The 14,039-nt window shown below is 44.0% G+C and overlaps 1 protein-coding gene across 1 annotated transcript in view; it reads right to left on the reverse strand.

The window, feature by feature from the left end:
* Positions 1-1,359: 1,359 nt before the first annotated feature.
* The window catches only part of LOC146830615 (lymphocyte antigen 6E-like), a 29,666-nt gene continuing 16,986 nt past the window's right edge, over positions 1,360-14,039 (reverse strand). Inside the window, exons 2-3 of the mRNA XM_085604803.1 lie at positions 13,560-13,682; positions 1,360-3,326 (exon numbers count right to left, since the gene is read on the reverse strand). Of these exons, the coding sequence (XP_085460929.1) occupies positions 3,118-3,326; positions 13,560-13,682 (332 nt within the window). The 3' untranslated portion in view covers positions 1,360-3,117. The remainder of the gene's footprint in view (positions 3,327-13,559; positions 13,683-14,039) is intronic.

The raw sequence follows: 14,039 nt of genomic DNA on the forward strand, positions 1-14,039 counted from the left end.
GCAACAACAGAGTGGTGCTGAATGTTCCCCAGAAGTACAGGAAGACCACAGAGCAAAATCTCTAGCACACGTTCTGCTTTAGGATTTCCTGAAGCCACAATCGGAACTCCGCCATGGCTGATCCTAAGCCCAGCAACGAAAAGAGGAGGGTTATGCGTTGTGCTAGCTACCCGACCATGTAAAAGAATCCTAGCTACAGAAACATCAACCAAAAGACATCCTGGCCTTGGGGAGAGAGGAATTACCTTCACGGAGAGCTATGACCCCTTGTGGTGAAAGCCAGAGATCCCTGGAAGCCACAAAGCGATCCACCTGCTTTTGACCAAGATCATCACCATTGGAACTTGGAACGTGAGTAAGTAAGGGGACTAATAGAGTTGAAATTAGGTCCATTCTTCAGTGAGAGATTCACAAAAATGACTCATTTGGAGTTTGGTTTGCTGGCAGCTAAATGGCTGAGGCAGGGCAGAAATTACCCATAGCCACTACATTTGACCGCTGAGTCAGAAGTTTCTTCGTAAAAGCCACTCCTGCCTCCAGGGTGACAGCTGCTTCAGCGAATAAATAAAAATAGTGACAGCTGGTCTGCCATACCATAGCGGCATGTTGAACCAGTCAGCACTTTTTTTGTTCTCCAAAAGACAAAACCGCAACTGAATGATCTTCCTAGACATAGATTAGGCTTTGGTTCAGCCCTTTACTTATGACTGGATGATCGTCTTGTCAATCTCAGTTCCATGCTGTTGATTGGATTATTTTCGTAACAACTGCTTTTGATCCTTCCACTGCTGACCTCATTGTACTACTTTTCTGTGGCATTTATTCCTCATTTAGCAGCCCATGGGAGTGCATGCCTTGCTACTTGCTTCTATCTCCTTTTTCTTCCTTTTAGTGCACACTTAGCATGCTTGTAATCATTTTCTCCTAACCTACCCTTCCCTGTTCCTCTCCTCCCACCTTCTGAGACTCTGACACAAAAAGTTACCGTGCCTTGGTGTCACTCTCTCCTCCTCCCCTTGCCCCCAGACTTTCTCTCTCTTACCCAGGCTTTTTATCCTCCCTCCCTTGCCGTCCCTTTCCCAGGACACCTATCCCGCTTCACTCTGGCCCTTGCTTTTGGTTTTGCCAATGCCAGTTTGTTTAAATGTGGTGAAAGCACTTGAAAAGCAATAGAGGTGACTGTCTTTTTCTTACTGCAAAGTGAGTGAATTTTGCACCCAAGTTATAGTCATTCTGTGGTACAGAGTGTGAAAAGAGAAGGTTGCATTATGTCAAATAACACAACAAAATTGAAAGGCTTGTAAATGAACTTTACAATTGTTTCAAAGTTATCAGCAGCACGTAAAGAGCAAAGGAGGCTTACTGTTTTTTTTTTATTTGTAACTCTGAAGTGTGATGAAAAGCAAGATTTTAATACCATCAATACAAACCAAGACACTTACTAGTGTGGTAATTATGCATAGGTTTAGCAGTAAAACTGTGTTCCTGATTCACATTTAATGGCCATTTCAAGAGGTCATATCAATGTGCCTGCTGTAATTGACACCCTTGCTTTACTCATATATTTGGGACTTTGTATCTTCGAAGTGCACCCCTGGACAATCACTCCAACCCTGCCATTCTCCAGCTAAAAGGACATGGCTCATTTGCAACACTTTATGCTGCCCTTTGAGTTTTAACAAACCTTGGGGCATATTTACAAGGAGGCGATAGAAAATTATCGCCGCTTTTGCGGCCGCTTTCGGCCGAAAAGCGGCAATAATTGTATTGCCTAATTAGCAAGGTCACGCTAACGTGTGAAACCTTGCATTAGCACTCCAAATCTTAACGCCCAGCTTTGCATCTCTAATGAGATGCAAAGTGGGCGTTCCTGACCTAACTTGACAGGAGAAATGTCGCTATGCGACATTTCTCCTATCATCAAGCCCCACGCTATGAAGCATAGCGGCAGGAAAAATAGCGATAACCCCTGTTATCGCTACTTTCCTTACGCCTGCTTCAGGACTGATTTAGCCATGATATCCTATGTAAGGTGGATATCATGGCTAAGTTTGTGGGGCCCTATCATCAAGCTAACGCCATATTGCGTGAGATTATCGCTGGGTTTCCAGCGATAATCTCACGTTAGGCAGTTAGCGCTAGGATTTTTATTGCTGAGGAGATAAGCGTTGCTAACGATAAAAATCCACGCTAGCCGGCGATAATTATCCTAGTGCTAAGTGCGCTTAGCGATAATTATCGCCGGTTGTTGCTGATATGCCGTCACAGTGACTTCGGTGATGTGACATTAAAGGCACCACCCCCTATCTGGAAATTGTTCCTCCACTATTGTCTAATAAGGAGGCTTGACAACGATGTTCTGCGGTATCTGAATATAGTTAATAATAAAAACGAGTATATTAGTGATTCAATATACAAGCAGGCCCCGCGTGTAGGCAGTCACTGTCATATCTTCTCCACTGCCCATCCCAGAGCAGGTAAGTGTTTCAGCTTCCCAACGTGGAGTTCCTGTCACATAACTTCTGAATATGTTCTGTTGTTCCCCGTGGCCAGGCCCAATTAAAACACCTATTACTAATGTATGTGGCTGGAAGATATAAATCTTTATGTTGATCTCTCAAAGTGCCCCTTGCTAAATGGCCTTTCACACTTTTAACTATTTCTACTTGGATTACAGGAATGTATAGCTCCATAGGCCCAGTGGAACAGGAGTGTGCTTCATCAGGGCCAAAGGGGCTCTCCTCACTAGCCATATGCGACTCAATTCATAAAGCTTTTGCTGTGAGTAGTTGTATCGTACCCCTGACTTAGGACAAATTTTCACCTGAAATTCCAGGAGTATGCATGGGCATAGCTAGCAATAGTGCAGAGCAGCAGGTGCAGTTCCACCAGGGCCCAGGGGTCCGAGGACCCTCTACATCCAAATTCAGCTGTATTTCAGGACTCAACCAGGTGATGGGGACCCCATGTCCTGAATTCCATTAGGAGCCCTGGCGTCCTTGCTCCGTCACCTTGAGTAAGACACTTACTCAGAGAATGAATCTTTGTGAATGGTTCCCGTGGTGAACAAGTCAAGTAATTCCTCGGTCTGAGCATGCACCCCCGCCCCGGCAGCCATCACAGTCCCGTCGAGTGAAGGAGCGCCCCGATGAGGCATAAAAGCAAAATGGCGACGTGGCCGGTCTTTGTTCGCTCTGCGCTGCTGTAGTTGCAGTAGTCCTTAGAACAGCAGGAAACAGAGTAGGACGCCAGAACCACATTATAATTCTTTGGGGTGCACTGAGTAGTGCATGACTTGGTGATGGTCGTTACCTCACTCGCAGAACCTGATGGAAAATAAAATAAAATCAGAGAAGACGTTTATGGCCACTGCAAATAGAGTGGCAAATTATATAAGGTTTGGAAGGACAGTTTCATTAAACGACTTCCGGGTCGATCATACAGTGTTTCCTGTGTTTCAAAGTGAGGACAGGAGCTGATGCTAATGTTGCACAATTTGGTCTTGAGTCAGTTTCCCTTTTAGTATGCTTTATTGGGCCTTGTTTAACAGTTTACAAAAATCAGTGGAAGGTTATGCAAAGATTTAATCAACAATAAGTTAGAACATTTGAAAGTTGACTGCTCCAATAAAGAAAATGGAGGAGCAGCAGGCTATAAACATTGGTGTAGGCCTGCTGCTGTCAGCCTTGCATTGCCAGCATTTACAGCATCTGGGTCTGTGTCTAGTCTCTTCAGCACATGTGGAATGCAGGGGAAAGGGAGAGGCGGAGGCTAGAGGTGAAGGGACACCGAAAGCCCTTGCCTCTGTCTCCTGCTGGAGACACAGAAGGAGGGAGGGTGTCTCCTCTGCTAAAGTCTTGCTCCCTTGATGTAGGCCCTTGCCTTCAGCTCGGTCCTATAGCCCTGGGGCCTTTAATTTGCTGGTATAGCCCATTAGGTGGGCTATGAGGCTGGAATCGACAGCTTCAGATTAGTGACAGTCCTCCTCTATGTGAGTAGGATACATAGGACCTTATCACATAAAGTGACCACTGCAAGTGCTAATTTAAGACAGACTCCACCACAGGTTTGGCTGGCTAGTGTCTTAAATAGGTGAAGATCTTGAGCAGCATTATTTCGCCACCTTAGACAGTGGTTAATGGCCACTCGTCTCAGGAACTTGAAAGTCACCTGCTGCTTTTGGATGGAAATGTCCCTGCACTTGTCGACATATTGAAACTAACGACAACGAACGTTACACTGTAACATACATAAAGCAATATAACACATTTTAAACATAAAAGGGCGCAGCCCAACAAAACAGTCATAACAGAATACAACACAAAAGTACAACACAACCACAGTACATTACAATAATGCAGCAAAAATGTATTTTTAAAACAATACAGCACAGCACTACCACAATAAAATACCACACAGCAAATATGCACACATATTCTTCCCACACATTACTACCTCTATAAACCTGCTTTGAAAATATGGCATCAAAAGGGGTTACACTAAATACTCCCTTAACATACCAGGAAGAATATGAAATAGTGTAACACAAAAATGTTTTTTATGATCCATCTCGATATGTCCAAAGTTAGTCTGAGTTGCTTGCGGTAATCTCCGAACTTGCTCCTGAGGAAATCTTATTTGGTCATTTATATTTGATAGTGTATGTGATACTGCAGGGAACTGGGAAACTGGTTTGGTAAGGTACGGGGAGACAGACAACTGTCTTGACATTGCTGAGTGACAAAAAATACAGCTTCTAAAAGGTAAACAGTTTTTATAAGAAATACCTACCTTACACGCAGTAGCAAGCTGAAGCACCAAGGCTTTCGGTTAGACCTGGCGTCCTTGGTGTGGTTGTTCCCCAAATCTTTTGCCTGCACCCCTCCTGTTTGCAAAATTTGTGTTTGTTATCGTTAGGACTCTGTGCACTTTACCAGTGCTAATGTGTTTGCGCTCTCTCGTTCATACATGGTAAAATTGGCTTATCCCTAATTGGCACATTTCATATACTTGTAAGTCCCTAGTAAATGGCACTACGTGTACCCAGAGCCTGTAATTTAAATGCTACAAGCATGGATCTATTATTAAAGAGTGAAAGAATGAATAAATGGAACGGTGAAAAGATGGATGGGTGGAAAGGTGAAAGGACAGATGAGTGGATGAATAGAAGGGTGAAAGGATAGACCAATGGGTGGATGGAGGAAAGGATGGTAGAATGTATGAGTAAATTGATGGGAATCTAGAAGGGTGGGTAAATGAACAGATTTATGGTGGATAGACAAGTGAAAGCAGTCCAGTGGCGCCTAGAGATCTAGGGTTTTGTGACTTCACTCCAAATATTTGGATGGCTACAAAATGCTTTGCCTTAATCCTGCACTCGCTCTGCAACCCCCTAAGACAAAGACCTGGCTACTTCACATTAGGTCCAAGCATTGTCAGGCAGCTTGAAGTGAAGGGAGACACAACTCACATTTGTGGGGATCTTTCATGTTGGGCTTATCTTTTTACTGTCTTCAATTTGTCCTCAGAAAGATGCCACTGGAGTGGCATGGAGTGGCACTGGGGACATATTGACTCACTGGGTCCTGTGTGATGCAGCTAAGCCTCCCATGTCAGCGAGATCCCTCTGTTTTACAGAAGTCTTCTTCAATGTATTGTCGCAAGGCTGATTAATGAATGTGATTTTAAAATCTCTGTAAAATGCCACTGACCAGGTACTTGATGCACAGAATCTGTAATGTACGCCTTAATGATACTTCTTATAGTGTTATGTTATGTGTATTTGTATAGCGTGCAACTCATCAGGTATGGTATCCTTGTGCTGAAGCAGTAGGCGTTTGGTTAAGCCAGGGTCGGGGCTTGGTTTCTTTTGGAATTCAAGAAGTGAGGAGGCTGCTCTGGTGTGCATGGGCAGGTCACTCCAGGCTTTAGGAGTGAGATAGAAGACATGACTGCCGGGTCAGGTTCTTCATTGCTGGTGGTGTGTGTGGGTAGGAGTCCGGCTGAACAGAGGTGTCTGGTGGGTTTGTGAAACTTTATGCATTGCTAGACCTTATTCAGTGAATTATGTCAGTACAGCTGTAAATAACAATATTCTAGGGACACAGTGACAAAGTATGACGTCACTCAAATTTTACATCTATTAAGCAATTACTGTACTTCTCATGCAGTCTTTGAACTCATTGTTGCAATGAAAAAAGGTAATTGAACAGTGCCACATTCAGAAGTGTTTAAGGTGAAGTTCAATTTGATAAAAATTGAAGTAAATTAATGCAGTTTTGTCAATTCTATGTTAAATTGTTAGATTGTGGCACTAAAGAAAACACTGTGCTTATGTTGTATTTATGCTGTGGTTCGGTTGTAGTTACTTTGCATTTCTATTGTATTTGCACCGTGTTTCTATTGTATTTATGCTGTGTTTCTATTGTCTTTACGCTGTGCTTCTGTTGTATTTACACTGAGTTTTTGTTGTATTTACAGAATGGACTAATTAGTTCCAAAATGATAAATGTTAACTCTGGTCCTACCTGAGCTGCAAACCTATGCCTAAGGTGGTATTGTCATGAGGGAGTTATCACTGCTATGAGTTTCAAAGCTAAAGCTTCATTCAGGCAATTGCGAAATTCCAATAACTCCCCTAACTGATTTGTACCACTGAATCCAGCGGTTGTGGGTCACAGAAAAGGGTCCTCCTCTGATCCCAATGCATGCACACCAGTACCTGATGGCATGGACTGTAGCAGTCCATGCCATGCAGGTACTGCCTTTGATGCTCTCATTGCAGTGCCTATTTCACCACCCTGGGAATGCCAAAAACGCCTGCCAGACAGGAGAAAACTCGCCCTGCCAAACGCATAATAAGGCCTTTTGAATTTAAAGGAAATATAGAGTAACGGGGAGAGGAGTTGGCCTAACGGCTAGGGCGCTCGACCTCGGAACTGGGTTCGAGTCTCGGTAATGACGCTGAACATCCTGTGATTCTGGGGAAATCACTTAATCTTCCCGTGTCTAACAAAAAACAAATGACTGTGTGTCCTCATGTAACGTAACTGGTGCAATGTAAAGCGCTCTGACACCTGATTCGGATTCGGGTCAAGTCCGCGCTATATAAGACTCTGCAAAAAACCCGAAAAAAAAACTGTGACAGAACCAGTTCAATTACTCAAAAACAGAATGTCGAATTATTTTTGTATTTTGAAAGAAAAGACTCTTTTTAGACTGCTAATAGTTCACTCCTCCAAAGCCAATCTGCACCAGACTTTGTTTAAAAAACTCAGTACCTTACTTTCGTGTTTTTCTTTACATGGTGCAAAACGGCATAATGGGTTAGAGATGCAAAGTTGTGGGCGCAAAAATTATTGTTTTTCATACGATCTCTAAAGGAAAGTTTCTCATTGAAAACTCAAAATGGTTGTCTGTAAGCACAACAGATTTGAATGAAAGTACAACAGATTTGACTCGAGGTACAACACATTTAGCAGACATGTAGCACTTGGCTTCAATATGTGACAGTACAATTCTGCATTGAGGAATGCCAGTGATAATGCTGACCTTTTTATCCTTTTCTGTATTTTCCGTCTTTTCCTTAATTTTTTTCATGACATTCGAAGATGTTTCATTCCCCTCCCCGTCCTGCAGACGATTGACATGGACTCAAACATGTGCGTGTGGGTCAAAAACATTCTAGGCTGAACAAGCCTTGGGCACTCCACCTCTTTGGTGGGATTTACTCCAGGATAATACTGCGATGTCAAGGGGTGACATAAGACTGGTGTAAAGGCTTGTACTACTGATAGGGCACCTTCTTTGACGTTCTAGGAGTCGTTAATCCAAACCACTTGTACTCCAAAACTTTATTACTACTACAAATGGCTCTTTGAAAATTGGACCTAACGTGTTACCCTGCAGAGGGGCATATCAGCAACAACCGGCGATAATTATCGCTAAGCGCACTTAGCGCTAGGATAATTATCACCGGCTAGCGTGGATTTTTATCGCTGAGATAGCGTGCTATTGGCAACGCTTATCTCAAAAGCGATAAAAATCCTAGCGCTAACTGCCTAACGTGAGATTATCGCTGGAAACCCAGCGATAATCTCACGAAATGTGGCGTTAGCTTGTTGATAGGGCCCCACAAACATAGCCATGATATCCACCTTCCATAGGATATCATGGCTAAGTCAGTCCTGAAGCAGGCGTAAGGAAAGTAGCGATAACAGGGGTTATCGCTACTTTTCTTGCTGCTATGCTTCATAGCGTGGGGCTTGATGATAGGAGAAATGTCGCTTAGCGACATTTCTCCTGTCATGTCAGGTCAGGAACGCCCACTTTTCATCTCATTAGAGATGCAAAGCTGGGCGTTAAGATATCGTGCGCTAATGCAAGGTTTCACACGTTAGCGTGGCCTTGCTAATTAGGCGATAAAATTATCGCCGCGTTTAGGCCGAAAACGGCCGCAAAAGCGGCGATAATTTTCTATCGCCGCTTTGTAAATATGCCCCAGAGTTTTAAGTACTACCCTTTACCCCCACAGCAAGGTGTAGGTAGGAGCGATGGTTGGTGGTAGTGAAACTGAAGTAGTTTGGGTAAATTCCTTTCCTGAGCATCTGAGAAAGGGCTGTTGCAACTGCCTCTCCTCACCTTTTTCCTACCACCTAATATCCAAAAAGTGCTCCTTAACTGGAGCACCCCCTCAGAATGTATGCATATATGTATAAAGATGTACTTGAAAAGAAATATCTGAGCTGTATTGTCCCTATCTGCCAGCTCTTTCCAGTCCATTCTGGGATCCTACGTTGGGCTCCCTTTGCTATTGAAGCAATGCCCTCTTTCGGGCTGTGAAAGAGCCTGTTTGTTTCCCAAGTCGTGTGCCACTCACCCATGTATGGCTTTGATGTAAGAAACTGTGTTATTGGTTGAGGGAGGAGAAACCCTACACAAGCAACAGCCAAAGTCCTTATCAGGGTGAACCTCATAAGGTCAGTAAATTAACCTGTGCTTAACCCTCTGGTAGCTTGGCACAACAGCAGTCACGTTTAACTAAGACGTAAATAGAGTCAATTTTAATAAATAATTTGAAATCAAAACTGCAATCAGTAGAACCAGAGTTATGAATTTTTAAAGTTTAAAGAGAAATGTAACACCTAAAAGATCACAGCACAACCACGGACATCTAGACACATGAGGCTGGAGCAAAGTGGAAAGTTATGGCCAACTGCGATGAAGCATGGTTGACATACACTTAGTGAATTGAGCTTGGTCTCCGCTCACCTTTGGACTTAGAAGAATTTTTAAAGAAAAATGTCTGAGAAGGTAAAGTTCAGTCGGGCAAGGCAGCTGGGACAACTATCCGAGGAGGAGGCAACAGCATTGGAGTGCCACTTGATGAAGTCGCAGTGAAGATTCCTATTTTCGGACTTAGGGCCCTGATTAAGATGTCGGGCAGACTCATGTCCGCCAGTCACATTGCAGTATGGAAACCGACGGACCTCAGGTCGACGGCTCCCATTGCATCATTTAGATGTGACCGCACACAGTGTGGTCGGAAATATCTGGCCGGAAAACGCAAGCAGCATAAGCTCCCATAGAAAAATGGATGTTTCCAAACATCCCTGCATCATGTGGCACCTCACTTGTGAGGTGCCTGCCATACAGTACAGGGATGTTAAGGGGGCACCCTAGGTGCCCCCCAGGGCAGTATGCAAAAGGCTGCTGTGGGATTGGGTCCCTGCTAGGGGACCCCAAAGACACTTTGCGGCAGCAGTTGCATTTCAGAAAGGCCTTTCTGACTGGCCGATGGGCTCTTGAGCCTGTCGGAACCATGTCAGAATCCCTGGCCGGTTTAAACTCCAACCCCTGTCATTATAATTATTAACTGACACTATTTAAACCTACAATGTCAGTTAGAAAGCCTCCAACCAGCGGTCGGAAGGTTTCTGACCAACATTGTAACTAGGCCCTTAGTCTATTTTTTGGAAGCCATCATTCCTAGCGGGATAAAGCTGAAGGCTACAGCTGATTAGGGCTCCACGAAGCTGGACACCCTTCTGCGAGGATTTACTGCTGCGGAGTCCTAAAGTTAGGAGTCCTAACTTTACTACTCCTAAACTGAGAAAAACCCTAACTTTAAGACTTTCGGTATTCACAGAAGGCATTTAGGAGTCCTAAAGTTAGGGCTCCTAACTTCTGTGAATACCGAAATGAGTAAGTGCCTTCTGTGAATACCAAAATGAGTAAGTGCCTTCTGTGAATACCAAAATGGTAGTACGTTTAGGATTTTGTCTTAAGTTAGTTCTGTGAATCTGGCCCAAGGAGATGATTCACGGAGCACTGAAACTTTTAAGTCACTCATGCCCAGTCACAGATCGGGGTTGAATCCATTATCGTTCTTTAGCTCACTTCACCACCCCATTTCAGACACAGCCATATGCAAATCAGTCTTGACCCTGTTCCTTATGGGATCAGTCTAGCCCGAAGTGCCAAGCCAGGTCTTCCCTGGACCGAAAACAAGCATCCTGGGACCGGTTTTGGGGAAACACCCCTCATCAGCCAGGCTAGCTTTAATCCAGTGCCACATGAGCAAGGGAACACGTCTGGGCATATCCTGCCAACTTGGGGTGAACAAAGCAAACACTTGTGTTTGCTTTATCTTTCTAAAGGTGGCATTTTCAAAATTGCAATCTATAATCAGACTTTAACCTTAATGAGGTTTTTAAATTAAAACTTATTTGATCCCAAACATGGTATTTCTACCTGCTGCAAATCAAAAGTTAGCACTTATTAAACATAATAAGGTAACCCAATGTTATCCTATGGGCGAAGTAGGCCTCACAATAGTAAAAAACAAATGTAGGAGTTTTTTCCTATCAGGACATGTAAAACATAAAATGACATCCTACTTTTTAAATGCAATGTACCCTGCCGTATGGGCTGTTTAAGGCCAACTTTAGGGGTGTCTTATATGTGTTAAAATGGAAGGTTTAAGCATGGCAAAAACTTTATTTTGCGGGGTCAAATTGGCAGGTTAAAGTTTCACTATAGCCTACAATAGTAGGCCGGAGACATGTTTCAAAAAAACACTAGTAGCATTTAATTTAGGGGCCCTTTATACTCATGGTACCATTTTGCTTGGGAATTTATAAATAAGTTAAATATGCCAATTGGGGATAAACCAATGTTGCCATGTTTTAGGGGGAAAGCACAAACACATTAGCACTAGCTATTAGTGGTAAAGTGCACAGAGTCCTAAAAGCCAACAGTAACAGTTCAAAAAACAGAAGGGGTGAAGTTAAAACGTTTTGAAGTGACCCTGCAGAGAGGGCCAAGTCCAACAAGACCCCCCTCCAGCCAAAAGCCAGGGAAGACTAATCAATACCTTCATGGGCTTCAATGCTTGGGCAATAGAACATGGGCTTCTTCTGCAGTGGAACATGTCAGTTCTATGCCCCTTTGAGCTCAGATGATTCCCTCTGTCAACACTCTACCAAGCCGCATGGCTGACCCTTGGGGAACACTTCTCCTCACCTGTGGACCCCATCTGAGAATCTTCTAACCTTATTTTGCTCATAGATGCATCCCTCTAGACAGACAGTACCACCATGGCCAACAAATATTAATAATAATTTAGCCCATTCAGCAGACGCCTTACCAAATGCAAGAGAAACTCTGCCCATCAGGACAACAATCAACAGAGGCCACTGATAGCTGTCAATGTCAAGAGTGAGGCGTAGGCCATCCACTGCCTGGTGGTGGCTCCAAAGGGGCCTTGGGCAGGCCTCACTTCCAGCCTTGAGGCTAGCAAGGGTTTCCCTAATGACCCCTGAGGGTTCTCTGACCTCTGAAGTTTCCCAGAGTGGGGGCAACAGCACAGATGATAGGCACCCTCCTACCACTATCGTTCCCACCGTTCCAGGGGTGGTACCCTGAGACTTGTTCTTCAGCTCAGTGTCTGTACCCTGAAGCTGAACAGGGGCGAAGGGTGAGTCTTTCCAACCCCTGCCCCTCCATCAGGGCTCCAGTACCTTTCGTTTTGGAGTGGTATGCCCAGAAACCTGAACTTTCAGGGCGGCCGCCCTTACCAGTTCTTGTAACACTGGTGGTAACTCATTTCCCAGATGCAGTCAATGGGCATCGGGGGATAACTATGACTATCCTCTGGGCCACTTTCCTATCTCAATCTAGGAATGCCAGAGCCATAAGGCAAACAAAGTATTGCCCAAGGGCCTTTTTTACCCCGCACACTTGTCCTATTCCTCCACCATGGTCTGGCTGGCATCAGTATCCCTCAGAGCAGTGACAGGGATCCCATTCACAGTGATTTGATGGAAGTGACAACTCCCACCCTCAGGGATCATGAGCCTACCCTCTGAGGCTCACAAGAAAGGTAGATCAGGGCATGTTCTACTCTGTGGACTACTTACTTGGCCACCCCTGTAGAGTTTCCATCAGTGGGCAGTTCCTTGGTACAGACAGAGTTCCCCTGCGGCCATCACCTACCAGAACCCCTTTTTCTCAGAAGGGGCACTGGAGCCTTTTGCCCCATCTTTCTCTGGGACCTATGTCTTCCTGGACCTCCCCCTTACTCTGCTGGAGGAACCTGAACCACCCTTCTTGGGGTTACTCTCGGCTACCTTCTTGCGGTCCCTGGTGCTGCGCCAGTGGTCTGCCTCCTTTGCAAGCTCCCTGGGGTCAGTGAGCTTACTATCCACTAGATGTTTCTGCAGTTCTGTAACATAATTGCTAAACATGTGCTCTCTGGCAATCAAACTGTACAGCCCCTTATAATCATTTATATCCCTGTCCTTCACCCAAGATTATTAGGCTTTACAAAAAGCAAAAATCACAAACTACGAACTCCACTTCTGATGTTTTGGGCATATTCCATTTGCTCCAGTTTCTGAATTACCAGGCATCTATGTGGAATTATTATACCCTAAAGGCGTCCATCCCCACAGCATCTTCCAAAAAAGGTATTCACACATGAATGTGACATATTATCTCAAGACTTATCAGTAAGAGCTGCAGCCAGTATGATGTGGCATCTTTCCCATCAATGATGTAGGAGTTTTTGGAAGAAATTTGGCAAACATTTGTAAACAAAAAGCATGCACAATTTAAAAATAATTAAGGAAGAAAATGGCTGCACATGGTTGATCTACCTGAAGAAAACAGTAATCTGCTATGGCAAACAAATTACATTGTTTTTTCTAAACCCCCATTTTCGTGGAATAATTCAGCTTGGGAGTATGAGATTTAGCTTTAAGAAAGAAGGATGAACTGAGATATGCCCTACACACCTCAAATTCACTCAGTAAGTGAAATTGTAATCTTTGAGTAGATTTGACATAATCAGACATTTTTCAAGATTGGACTACAGAAAAGAAGCCACAGCCAAGCTACTGACACTAGGATTGGATCCAGCTTCCTGCTGTTTGCTAGTGCACCACATAAAATGTCCACAATCAGACAAGCCATACAAAGAGGTGTCTTAGATTGCAGTGCCTGGCTGTTGCCCAAACCCCTTTGAATCTGTAATGCTCCTATCTCTTCATGACACATACCTATTCCAGATGTATCCAGCACTGTCATGCAGACGTAGTTAGTCAAGGAGCAGTTTGATGTCTTGATGATACAGTTGACATTGTCGGTCTGAGAGTCGCAGACATAGCACACAACTGAATGGGCTGAAACAGAAACATATTCATGTCATGCACAATATAAAGGTATGTACTTTAAGCAATCCATAAAGACAACATATTCATTTAACTCAACTTATAAGGTTGTCAACCCAAAGCTCCCCTCCTTTTCTTGTGAAGATACAATAATTGCACATCAACATCTCAATAGATATTTTCTTTAAGTTTCCTCTTTATCCAGCAGAGAGAGTGTGGGTCATTATGCATGATTGTGAATTGTGGCTACTAAGCCATTGAACTGAACCCTAAGAAAGCCATCTTGAATAAAATTGATTCTTGGAGGACATGCTGGGAGGGACAGCGTAGAAGAAAAAAAAGAAAAGGGCATGCAGCGCTCACACAGAT

The sequence above is a fragment of the Triturus cristatus genome, chromosome 5_1, assembly GCF_964204655.1.
Source record: "Triturus cristatus chromosome 5_1, aTriCri1.1, whole genome shotgun sequence".
Classification (NCBI taxonomy): Eukaryota; Metazoa; Chordata; class Amphibia; order Caudata; family Salamandridae; genus Triturus; species Triturus cristatus.